At 41.0% G+C, this 13463-nt stretch overlaps 1 protein-coding gene across 50 annotated transcripts in view; it reads right to left on the minus strand.

Annotated features, from left to right (window-relative positions):
* The window catches only part of MAP4K4 (mitogen-activated protein kinase kinase kinase kinase 4), a 196388-nt gene that overhangs the window by 13663 nt on the left and 169262 nt on the right, over positions 1-13463 (minus strand). For 29 of the 50 annotated variants that reach the window (XM_030310348.1, XM_036064374.1, XM_036064371.1 and 26 more), the window contains 6 exons: positions 13139-13314; positions 12216-12336; positions 10963-11154; positions 8769-8886; positions 8276-8446; positions 628-771 (listed from right to left, as the gene is read on the minus strand). In XM_030310348.1, coding sequence (XP_030166208.1) covers positions 628-771; positions 8276-8446; positions 8769-8886; positions 10963-11154; positions 12216-12336; positions 13139-13314 — 922 coding nt within the window. The remainder of the gene's footprint in view (positions 1-627; positions 772-8275; positions 8447-8768; positions 8887-10962; positions 11155-12215; positions 12337-13138; positions 13315-13463) is intronic. The other 21 variants (XM_030310357.1, XM_030310371.1, XM_036064386.1 and 18 more) reach the window with 1 other exon arrangement.

Below are 13463 nucleotides of genomic sequence, written 5' to 3' on the forward strand. Positions count from 1 at the left end.
TATGTTTGAAATGTTGTATAACCATTTAAATGCAGATTTTCCCCCCTTTATGAGTGTATTTTTAAGTGTGTGTATGCTTAAAAGATTAGAAGTTAAAAATTGAAGTCAACAGTATCTCTGGATGATTTTATATTTTATTTCTCCTACTTGCTTTTCTACAGTAGTGTTTTTCCACAATGCACATATATTACATAATTTATACTAAAAAAAAACTCTTTCTAAAAAGAAGCTTATAATAAGTGTTAACGGATGTAAAGAAAAACCATAATATGGTACTTGTGCCATCATGGCAGAGCACAGTCCCTTCTGCATGCAAGAGTCCTATGGGTGGAAGCAGACACAAACCTCCAAGCCAGGGAAGCCACATTAAACCCAACGAGCAACGGGGCAGAGAGGGTGGTTGTGTGGGAGAGGTCAACTAGAGAGCGCATGCCCCTGTGCTTTTCAAGACTGCTCTTTAGAGGAGCCCTACAGGTTCAGTGTGTACACGTGGGTCACATCTTTCTATTACTTTACTATGAGACCATGCTATGATTGTACCTCATTCAGCCATTACTTCAAAAAATGAGCTAACAGAAGTTTCGTGCTGGGAAGTAATCCTGCTTTATTAAATGAACACTTACTTACCAGATATTGTCACCAAGACATTCAAGCCTTCAAGGACATCCATTTGCTGAAATCGTCTTCTGTTGATCAGAGGATATACCTTCCCTTGGCCACTTCTGTCCAGCAGCATCAGGCCACTCTCTGTACCCACTAACAAATTCACTCCTGTTTTAAGAACACAGAAAGACCTGAATTTTATGCCGTGCTTGGCAAACAGTCTGGTTGTATGGAAAGGATAACACCAGCTATCTGGAAAAGAGTGGTTTTTAAACTCACCCACAAAAAGAAATGCTTGGAATAGCCAGAGGTTAAAGTAACCAAATGGCAACAAATCACAGAGGAGTGAGGGTGAAATACTTACTTAAATCAAAAAAAAGATATGAGAGAGATGTCTGTTTTCATGATCCCTTCATACTTCCTTTATTGTCTTTATTTTGATTGCCAAACTTCTGGCATGAGATATAGCTACCTCAAATCCTTACCAATTTATGACTCACCGTGCCATTTTCTTAAAGACCATTCTCCATCATCATCAAGAAAGCAACAATATTTCTTAGGAATATTAAAATACTGTGACCTCCCCATGGGACCAATCCTGGCTTCTCTATTTGCTACTATGGTCTTCCCCTGCTCCAGCTCCATTCAGCTCCAGCTCTTGGTTTTCTCTGCGCCCCCCACCCCTTTTTTAAACCTTCTCTGCTTCTTAAAACACAAAAGACATCTCCTTTGCTTTCTGAAGGAGCACGTCAGAACCATCAACTCCTAATTTCATACTCTACCTGCTTTTCCACACCTGCTGTAAATTTCTACTGAAACCAACTTCTCAACTTTTGCCATTTCTGTAACAGCACCACCACCTGTTCCACACATCTAGCTAAACTGACCACCAGAACCAGAGAAAACTTTCCTTTCCCTTTCCTCTGCTCTCACCTTACATCAGGCTTTGGCCTCCTTGTAAATGATGGATAGTGACTTTAACTCAGGTTGTTACAACATCCTCCCTCTACTTGCTCATGGCAGCAGCCCAAACAATCCTCATCTTCCGACAATACTCATTAGGTCCTACTACATCTTCAAAACTACACACCCTATAGGGCAGGGTACAAAAGCCTCAACTTGGCATTCAAAACTCTCTGTACCTTGAGTCAACTTACTTCTCCCTATCACTCACTTATTTCCTTAAATGCCTTCTTTCCTTGGTCTATAACCTTCCTTGTCTAAACCAACTTTGTAACATGTAGCACAGATCACCTTATATTCCTAAGCAGTTAGGCACATACATGTTTGCACTGATTCCCTCAACTGGGTAATAAACTCACTGAGACAAGGAATAAAGTATTTGTGCTTTTAAAAAATTGCCCAATCAATATTTACTGGTAGATGGAATGATAGGGAAGAATACCATGTATTTTCCTGAACCACACAATTCACGTTTTATTACACAGGAAGACACACACAGACATACACACATACCCTATTTCCAGGAAACTTCAAGTGAACAACTGTGAAGGCAACAAGTAAACACGCTCCCAACCCTCTCTCAGCTCTGTCCCTGTTCCATTGAGCAAGTAAAACCCAAGACTTGGAGGGACAGTATCTATAATCCAAGCAATCCTTGTGAGGAAACTGGACACACTTTTTGGGGTCTAGAGGGAAGCTGGGAACCTGGAATTTACATATGTAGTAACTATCACTGCCATTCAAATGCAAAAAACTTCAACTAACAGAGTGCAAGGCTCACAAGGACAACAGTTACAAATGTGCTGAAACACTGTAGGCTCTAAACTAATATAACACTATCCCTGGAGTCCTCAAAAAATGTAAAATGTGTAAAAAGGTCCTCATGAATTCTAGACATCTACAGTTTCTGATAATAGCGTGACCTGAGGAAAGCCCCCCATTAAAAACCTATTAGGCATATGATGCAGGTTTCCATTTTGCCCTTACAGAAACAGTGGTACGTTTCACAAGAGCATCCCTGTATGTGCTGCCCCACATATGTTTCCACCAAATCACAGGTGCTTTCCATCTACTACTACTGTAATGAGAGCTTGTTAGAACCTGACATACTATGAAATAGCTTCAGAAAATGTGAAGGAAGAAAAACCTGAGTATTCACTACCCATTAAGAGTAACCATTAAGGGGCGCCTGGGTGGCGCAGTCGGTTAAGCGTCCGACTTCAGCCAGGTCACGATCTCGCGGTCCATGAGTTCGAGCTCCGCGTCAGGCTCCGGGCTGATGGCTCGGAGCCTGGAGCCTGTTTCCGATTCTGTGTCTCCCTCTCACTCTGCCCCTCCCCCGTTCATGCTCTGTCTCTCTCTGTCCCAAAAATAAATAAACATTGAAAAAGAGTAACCATTAAAAGTAAACAAAACTCTCAAAGTATGGTCATTTGAAGAGCTTAAGAAAAAGGCTTATGAATGCACATGACTTCGTCTGTCACTTATAATTAAGATTTTTAGAATGTGCCATCCAGACCAGCCTTGTCCAACAGAACTTATCTTGATGTCAATGTGTTAGCCACATTGGCTACTGAGCACTTGAAACATGGTTGGTGCAACTGAGGAACTGAAGTTTCTATTAAATTTAAATAGCCACATGAAATATCAGCTATGGCTGATACTACCATTTTATTCATCAGGTAACATTGTGGCTTTGAATTAGGGTTCACAGCCTTACACTTTATAAGGCTTACAAGCCATCATGTTTTTCCATGAAAAAGTTTTTTAATAGAAAGATGACATACATCAGATAATTACTTAATGCTAAGAAAAAAAACACTGTCCAATTTAAAAACACACTTATCATCACTGCAAGAAAAATAAATGCTTATGTAATGCTCCTTCATTTTCATACAATTTCACTTTTGAGGTTCACCATTTTGCGGTGACCATCTCCCTATCAATGCAGAACTATATTTGGACATTATCCTTAGTGTTTTCCCTCCACATACCTAGGTGAGATAATTTTAACTGGCTTCACAGGTAAACAGAAGAAAAACAAAACATTAACTGATAGAGCTGTTTTCAGACAGAGTCCATTCCAAAGATTCCATTTCATGTAATATTTCAATATTTTCCCAATCTTCAATATCAAGTAGCTGAAAGACCCATCTCAAAAGTCTGGTAATAACTACTGAAATATAAGATTCTGAAACCTATTATTTGTGGTTTCCAAAAACAAATAGCATCCAAACATCAATCAAAATTTTACAGTAAGAAATAATAAAGGAATAAAAGGCAAAACTGAAAAAGTCTTTTCATAAACATAAAAAATACAGATACTTTGGTACTTATACTCTACCTCATAATTCTCCATTATGTATTTCCAAGAACTATGTCATTCTGTAAAGTACTGAGTGTTAGTACTCAGAGGAATATTGAGTCACTGGAAAATAACCACCCTGGAAATTATGGGCCGATGAAAAAAATTAAGTTGCAGGCTGCAATAACCTTTTATAAATATCCTTTTTAAACCTTTCAACTGTTAGGTATAATTAAACTTTAAATATTAATTGCTCAAAGGCAAGCTGTATTAGGAACTGCGACTGTATTCATAGAAATCTGGTTTAAGATGGGGAAAAATGGCTATTAACTCTATAATGTGTGATTTAAAGTTTCCTTTAAGGGCTAGTATCCAAAATCTATAAAGAGCTCACCAAACTCCACACCCGAAAAACAAATAACCCAGTGAAGAAATGGGCAGAAAACATGAATAGACACTTCTCTAAAGAAGACATCCGGATGGCCAACAGGCATATGAAAAGATGCTCAACGTCGCTCCTCATCAGGGAAATACAAATCAAAACCACACTCAGATATCACCTCACGCCAGTCAGAGTGGCCAAAATGAACAAATCAGGAGACTATAGATGCTGGAGAGGATGTGGAGAAACGGGAACCCTCTTGCACTGTTGGTGGGAATGCAAATTGGTGCAGCCACTCTGGAAAACAGTGTGGAGGTTCCTCAAAAAATTAAAAATAGACCTACCCTATGACCCAGCAATAGCACTGCTAGGAATTTACCCAAGGGATACAGGAGTACTGATGCATAGGGGCACTTGTACCCCAATGTTTATAGCAGCACTCTCAACAATAGCCAAATGATGGAAAGAGCCTAAATGTCCATCAACTGATGAATGGATAAAGAAATTGTGGTTTATATACACAATGGAATACTATGTGGCAATGAGAAAAAATGAAATATGGCCCTTTGTAGCAACATGGATGGAACTGGAGAGTGTGATGCTAAGTGAAATAAGCCATACAGAGAAAGACAGATACCATATGTTTTCACTCTTATGTGGATCCTGAGAAACTTAACAGAAACCCATGGGGGAGGGGAAGAAAAAAAAAAAAAAAAAAGGAGGTTAGAGTGGGAGAGAGCCAAAGCATAAGAGACTCTTAAAAACTGAGAACAAACTGAGGGTTGATGGGGGGTGGGAGGGAGGGGAGGGTGGGTGATGGGTATTGAGGAGGGCACCTTTTGGGATGAGCACTGGGTGTTGTATGGAAACCAATTTGACAATAAATTTCATATATTGAAAAAAAATTTAAAAATAAAAAAATAAAAATAAATAAAGTTTCCTTTAAATTCTATGATGATATTACAGGCAATGGTCTGTAGTAAACTGCAGATAGTTTACTGTTCAGAGTGGGAACAGGGGCACTTGGCTGGTTCAGTCAGTAGACACGTGACTCTTGATGTTGGGGTTGTAGGTTTCAAGCCCTGCATTAGGTGTACAGATAACTTAAAAATAAAATTAAAAAAAAGAAAGAAATAAAAAGGAAAATAAAAGAGAAAAGAAAAGAAAAGAGAAGAGAAGAGAAGAGAAGAGAAGAGAAGAAAAAAGAAAAGAAAAGAAAAGAAAAGAAAAGAAAAGAAAAGAAAAGAGAAGAGAAGAGAAAAAAAGCTGGAACAATCATGTTCAAAATGTGTGTTAACAATGGAATACTACGTGGCAATGAGAAAAAATGAAATATGGCCTTTTGTAGCAGCGTGGATGGAACTGGAGAGTGTGATGCTAAGTGAAATAAGCCATACAGAGAAAGACAGATACCATATGGTTTCACTCTTATGTGGATCCTGAGAAACTTAACAGGAACCCATGGGGGAGGGGAAGGAAAAAAAAAAAAAAAAAAGGACGTTAGAGTGGGAGAGAGCCAAAGCATAAGAGACTGTTAAAAACTGAGAACAAACTGAGGGTTGATGGGGGGTGGGAGGGAGGGGAGGGTGGGTGATGGGTATTGAGGAGGGCACCTTTTGGGATGAGCACTGGGTGTTGTATGGAAACCAATTTGTCAATAAATTTCATATATATAAAAACAAAAAAAACAAAAAAAACAAAAAAAACAAAATGTGTGTTAAAATAATCCTGGCTGTGAATGGGAAAACCGTCTTATTACAAAAATATAATAGGTAGCATCTTACAAAGCAGAAGTCAATTATGTAAGATGATTAAAAAAGAATGCTTGAAGCTAGCATTTTCTTTTTAAAAGTTTTGTTTTTAAGTTTATTTGTTTTGAGACAGAGCAAGCAAGGAGGGACAAAGAGAGGAGAGAATCCCAAGCATGTCCGTGCTGTCAGCACGGAGCTCGACACAGGGCTCCATTCCACGAACTGTGAGATCATGACCTAAGCCAAAACCAAGAGTAGGGTGCTTAACTGACTGAAACACCCAGGTGCCCTGAGGCCAGCATTTTCTAATAGGGCACACAAAAAGCCTGTCTAACCTATCTAACACTGGTCAGCTGACTTTCAATGCATCAATGTCACCATTTCAAACTAATACTCTAGAGTCCTCTGAATTTTCTCCCCTTGTCAGGCTACCACTCTCAAAGTACATATCTTAACTTTTCTGTGTCTTAAGTCTTTAAAAAGCTTATTTTTAAATTTAACTTAAAAGGCTTGTTTTTTTTAACTTACTTTTTAGCTTAGCAGGCAGTTTAAGGAAACCCATCACTGATGTGCCCCGAGCCAAGGAGCAACTCAAATACATGGATTTATAGAAATGCATTTCAACTTTAAGTCATCTTGCCTATCACTCCTTTCCACATACTGATAAAACGGAAAGTTCTACCATATTTTTAAAAACACAAGCTCGGGATACTCTCTTATTCTCTGAGGTATTAAAGAAGTTCATTAGAAGGAGGATTTTCATTAAATCAGCTAATGGCACAGAACAGAGTCCAGCACTTTGTAGGACATTAGTGTAAAATCAGTGTAAGACTGCTACCAAGTGCAAACGTTCCAGATAAAAATTATTTCACCAATTTCCAAAGAATTAACTTACTTAACACTATTTCTACACTAAATATAATGTATCAATTTTGATGATATACACACCCCCACAAAAGGCCTTTAAAAAGAAAGGACATGATGGAACTCCATTCCATGATGTGATCACAACTGGCATTCATGCAGCAACACTAACAGTGCCATGCGGTGACAATGCTGTGCCAGCTGCTTTCACATGATCCTAGTAATCCCCCTCCAAGTGGCTACTGTTACCTTTACCTACAAGGTCAATACAGAAAAGGCCTTCTGATATAGGAGACTTAAGATACTCAGTGGTGACAAGGACAGAAACCCAGAATTCAAAAAGTGAAAGAGAAAGCAGGTGTGTCTGCAAAGGGGAAAGGACTCTCCTGAACCTCTCGGGAGAAGACCAAGTAGGAGCTGGTGAAAGGGGCAGGAGAGCAGTCATCAGACAGACGGATCGCATGTCTTCTGTCTACTTACATTTGTAATGTCAAGGGAAGGAGACACTGTTCTGATTAGAAACAGGATCCCTACTGAAAACAGATTTTGGGGTTCAGGCAGGAGAAGAACAAAAACACAGCATGGGACTAGAAGACAAGTTCTAAGACAGGTTCTGTCTGTGGGAGCAAGGAAGGTGATGACAGAGAGGCCAGGTTCAGAACATGAGAGGGTGTAGTCCTGCGCATGGCAGACTTAGTCACTTGTGGTGTCTTAGGTTGTGAATATGCTACACCAATACTGCAGACAGGCAACGGAGAAAGTCAGTACAACAGTCTGCTTCTGCAGACTCCGGCCAGTAAAAAACTGCTTTTAAAAACTTCATTTCCATGTGAGGCCCAAGTCATGAAGGGCAAGGAAAAACATCAAACTGCAATCCAACAAATTTCTTCATTCTCCCTATAAATAAGGACCAACTCGAATGTCTTTCTCATCTTTCTAGTTTTTTCTTTACGTGAAGAAATAGGAGGTTAGCCGTTGACTGAAACAAGTGCATGAACATACACATGCCTGCATGATTCTTTAGGAAAAGGTTACAAGGGTGGGCATCGCAGAAGTCTTCCCACCAGGGGCACCTGGGTGGCTCAGAAGGTTGAGCGTCTGACTCTTGATATTAGCTCAGGTTATGATCTCATGGTTGTGAGATTGAGGCCTGCCATCAGGCTCCATGCTCTGCCTGGGATTCTGTCTCCCCCTGCCCCTCTCTCAAAATAAATAAATTAATAAACATTAAAAAAAAAAAAAAGTTTTCCAACTTATCTGTTAACAACCCTTTAAAAACTCCCCAAACTATCCAAAATAGTACTTCTCTAAAAGACCAGTCCACCCTTCAGAATTAAAAAAACAAAAAAAACAAAAAAAACCAAAACAAAACAGGATAGAGAGTCATAGTAGCAGTACAATACCTACCCCATAAGGCAGCACACAGAATCTCGGAGTTAAATCTCTTCTTATATTTACGAATCTCTGGGGTGTCACTCTGTGGCCTAGTGTTGGTGGGATTCACATTGACCACTGAGCCCTTCCGGGTAGGATCTTGCCTTATGGCTTCTGGTCTCATTCCATCACAGGAAAATCCCACTAGAACACGATACACTTTAAATTATTTTCTGTACACACAAACAATGCGCTTGCCTCCCTCCCCTGCTACACCTCAGTAAATATTCACATGTTGTAACGGACCCTTTGTCAAGAAAAAGAAATTTGTAAGAAATGTATATGGGAAAAGGAAACTGACTATGCAGCTCACTGCAAATAAGGCAATGCAAGCGGGATGGGTGTTTCTGTATCCGAGGTCTGTGCCTGCAAACAACCACCATGCCATGCCTCAGCCATCAGAAAGACCAATACAAAGTGACCAAGTCCTGTTTGTCAGCTGCTTTCTTGTTGCTCCTTTACTTACCCACAGAAGTCACTGTTGTCCCACTAGATGGAGAAATCTGTAGTAATCTGGGGTCTATAAAAGGTGTAAAGGAGGAGGAAGATTTGTGTTTCTGGAGTGTGCTACTAGCGGACTGAGTCTGCAATGTAAATTTCAATTTTATTAATACAAATGACATTAAAAAATGAACATACAACATTTCAATCCATTTCTACACTGCATGATTTCCCACTAGGAAGGCCTATCCCTCCTGCATCGTTCCCCCCAAATGCTCTCAGGGGTGCCTCTGCATGTGCACAACACAGCCCCAACAATAGGCTGTTCGACCTGGAACCACCAAAAAGCTACATCTCTCTTCAGAAGTACTGTTCATCTAAGACAGGAATGCTGTGAGCTACCAACAAAATCTACACTTCATGCTCCAAGTTGTTTTTTTAATAAATAATGATAATAAAAACTCCTAAAGGACAGGCTTGAAATGTCTATCTCAATTCATCAATTTCTGACACTATTCTTCTGCCCAAAAAAAGCCAATTAATATATGTTGGAATATTGGAAAATCTTTGCTTTGTATTATTTATTTTAAAGTGAGCCTCTTGCCAGAAAGCTACAGAAGCTTTGGCTACCACCGTTTTAGGTGCATCAACAGTAAACCCATATCGAACAGGGGCTCATTAGTGAAAGGTGCAAACAACAAGATATGGCACATACTTTTGCTCTTTTAGGAACGCTAGTGTTTTGGTTAATAGTGTAACTTAAGACAAAAAAAAAAAAATAACAAAACACAAAGAAAGTGAAACAAATTGTTAAGTGGAAATGTAATGACAATTAAAAACAAAACAAACGGAAAAATAAACTTGCCAGTTTAGTGAGTTAAGGGTTATAGTAAATATTGGACATTAGAGCAAAATGGAGCAAAGTTTAAATATAAATATAAGGAGAAATGTGAGTGTAGGTGGGATATATCGCTGGAGAAAAAAGAACACTTCTGATCAAGTGCTTTAGTCCTGAAACCTTTCGCCCTCCACAGGCAGCTGAGAGCCACTATGTCCTAGAGCCCAAGACTGCCTAGGCTCCCAGGCTCTCTCCTCCCATTTCACACAGCTGTCTGCTGGCAAGCTTCCCACCCCATCCTGTGATCAATGGCCAATCCATCCGATGGCCAATCTGATGCAAGCCCACCTTGGAAGCAGTTGACTTGCCCCTGCTCCTCAGGGGGAGAGGATTATTCTGATTCTTTCTAACAAGGGAACCAAAATAGAAGCAGGTAGAGACAGGCTGGCAGTTAAATGTTTACATTAACAAGATTGGCTGAAGCTACATGCCACTCTCAACCTCCTTTCGACCATTAGACAAATGCATTTAAACCAAACCTCCCAAGAAATCAAACCACTTGTTTAATTTAGTACAGGGTGCTCAAGGTGGACTATGTCACTGCACTTGGGGCATAATCTTGTTCCAAAGAGCAAAGCACCACCCAACTAGCACCCAGACTGAGCACCACAGCCAAGCCTTCAAACGAGCACACCAGATTTCCCATTCAAAAATTTAAATTAAAGCATGCTCAGACCCTTGCTCTTCTTAACATCCTAATTTTCTACATTTCCCTAAAAATCATTTGGCCTTTTCTTAAACTCTGAATGAAGGTGGATTTCAAGGAAAGACATCCTTTTAACAGGGTTGGTGAAAACGAATCAGTAACCAACCAACGATCTACCCCCCCATCAAAAACAAAAAGCAACTCAGCCCTGTTTGAAGGAGATTCCTGTACAGGATAACAAGTGTGTCCAGATAAGTCCAAGTCTGCTTAACCAAATTTTTCTATATTTTACTTATCAGATAAAAAGAATGAAAAAGGCAGATTCCACAAATGGCTACAAGAATTTCATGCCAAATACATATGGATCTGAGAACACAGCAATCATTTTATTTAGACTTTTAAAAAATAAACTGAATAAAGAAAGCCATGCAACTACACTCATCTAGAGAAAAGTAAACAGTGAACTGGCAAGTTGGAGGGACATTGATCTAGGGTTAAGGGATTTGTATGCAGATCTGAAACATGTTACTTGGGGTTGGGGAGAAGGGTAGGTGACAGAAGAAAGCAGGGGGAAGGGAGGGGTGAGGGGTGTGGGAAAGGTCTCCTCTGCAAACTAGCTACTAGGCAGTGCTGGTCAAACCCTATGAAAGCAGCCAGCTGTGGTGCGAGACATACCTCATTAGTAGTGAGCTTGTCCTGGGGTGTCTGTGGGGACATGGTGGGTGTCGGCTGGCTGGAGGATGGGGAGGAAGAGGTGGAGGAAGTGGAGGAGGAATGGCTTTGCTGTAAGAGATCTGGCAAGAGGTGAATGCGACCGGCAAAGCCATTGCTCTCATGATGGCTGGCGCGCTTTTGGTCAACTGTACTCTGTAGAAAAAACAGGCACACTCGTCTCGCTCAAGCGCTGCTGAAATTCCCTATGACCCTACTGATAACTGACTTAATGGTGCTGTGTGACTTTTCAAACTGTTAAATTATCAAAGAAAGACCGGAGGAAACTGGCCAAAATTGTTCACACTTCCTCACCAAATGCCTACATTGAGCCAACAGAATTCAAAGTACCTCATCTGGTGGCCACAGGACTTGCGCGGTGACGGCTTAATTGGTTTATCTGCCACACTAGCTGTTGTTACCAAAACCACTAGCCTTTTTTGTTTCTTTAAAAATCTATCTAAAGCCCTAGAGAGTACCCTGTCGCTTCTCTGAATCCTGGTCTTTTCTGCCTTCTTCCCACTTTCCATCCGAATGCATTGCCATTGCATGAAACACACTCAGGAAAAGTCCAAAACACTAGAAAGGCGCCTGTTCTATGTCATGGGAAGCGCATCACTTCTCTGTCTTCTAAGCTAAGAAATGAACAGACAGTTGTAAAACTGAGTAATCCGACACATTTAATATTCAACAAGTGAGGAAACTAACGTTTTGGAACACACAAGCGAGACCTCCCAACCCTTTTGCTCCACAAGGCCCTCCTGTGACTGAGGAGGCTCATCCGCTCTTCAACTGCTCCTGCCAAAGGGCTGCTCCTGCTGAGCACTGTGGATGCCCAGAGCTGGGAGCTCTCTGCAGAACCTCTGCGGCTGCCCCACTACAGGCCGGGGTCTGCCTCCTCGCCCTGCAAGCTTGCTGAAGGACTCCATGTGGCTTTTCTACTGCTCAGACACAGACTGTGAGAATCGGCGTGGTGCTTGAATGAGGGCTGCCGCAAAACATGCAGAGGAGCAGCAATGTGGGGTGGAAGACCGCTGGCTACCTTCTTGGCATGCAGCACATACCTGCCTCCCTAGCCCCTGACACTCTACCCTCTGGGTCTTGTTAACATGAAAACAGATGATGATGTAGAAACAGCATGAGTGAGTGAATGAGCAAGTGGGTTAATGACTACAGGAGAAGCTCTGCCTCTAACAACAAAGAGAAGACACAGGTACCTGGCGGACGATTAGAGTGCCCTCCTTGGATGGAGTCATGGCTGGTTCACTTTCTACATCATCATGGACAATCATGGTTTTCACGGATTCTGTTTCACCATTGCTCAAATTCAGAGATGACCTATTGGAACAAAATTCAGAAGTGAAGGGCCATAATAATCCCATGAGCAGAAAACATCCTGTTTAAGATTTTTCATCTTCCCAGAGTGCTTGGGTGGCTTAGTCGGTTAAGAGTCCTACTCTTAGTTTCAGCTCAGGTCATGATCTCACAGTGTGAGCTTGAGCCCCGCATCGGGCTCCATGCTGACAGGGCAGAGCCTGCTTGGGATTCTCTCTCTCCCTCTCTCTCTGCCCCTCCCCTGCTCACTCTCTCTGTTTCTCTCTCAAAAATAAATAAAACTTTAAAAAAACCAAAAAATTAAAAAAAAAAAAAAAGATTTTCCACCTTCCCAAAGGCGTAAGATGAGATCAGGCTACAGATATAGTTTCCTCAAGGAAAATAAATGCTTAGCTTTTCCCTTTCAACAAAGACCTTTCTGCCAGTATTGTCTGTTTTTAAGCAAAAAATTTAGGATGAATTCTTATGGTTAACGTGGTTCAATCAAACTGAAACTTCCCTTCTGTCATTTCCTCAAATTAAAAAGAAAAAATAAAATAAAATACACTTGGGGTCTTGGGGAGAGGCACACACGCGCCCGCATGCGCGCGCGCCCACACACACACACACACACACACACACACACACACACACAAACACACACACAGAAGAGGGAAAAACATGAAGGCTGTCTGCTGTTGAATCCAGGAGAACTAAATGTTAAATGGCCATAGAATCAGGATAGGTTTAGAAAAAACCGGTTCCAAATGGAAAGAAAGCTCAGTGGAGACATTCTCAGCCTCTCTAAAATACACCAAGGACTGACGCTGCTCTGGTGTCCTCGGGTCCAGAGGTGGGTTCCTCGGCTCCTTCTTGTTCTACTTCATCATCTTCTTCATCTGTTGTCCCTGACTCTTCACTGGATGAGGAGTAGTCTGTCACTTTGTGTGGCGGTCGCACATCTTCCACTGCTCGAAGTTCTTTGGCCAGTGCAGTCAAATCCTAATGCACAGGACAAAAAGGAGTAAGGCAAAGGGGCACACGCAGGGAGCAGTGGGAAGAAAACAGCAAATTATGAGACATTCTTCATTTTAACTACTGATAAGATAGCCACAGTATCGGTTTTGTAAAACTATTTTGTATTTACCAGT

Source organism: Lynx canadensis, chromosome A3 (assembly GCF_007474595.2).
Source record: "Lynx canadensis isolate LIC74 chromosome A3, mLynCan4.pri.v2, whole genome shotgun sequence".
Classification (NCBI taxonomy): domain Eukaryota; kingdom Metazoa; phylum Chordata; class Mammalia; order Carnivora; family Felidae; genus Lynx; species Lynx canadensis.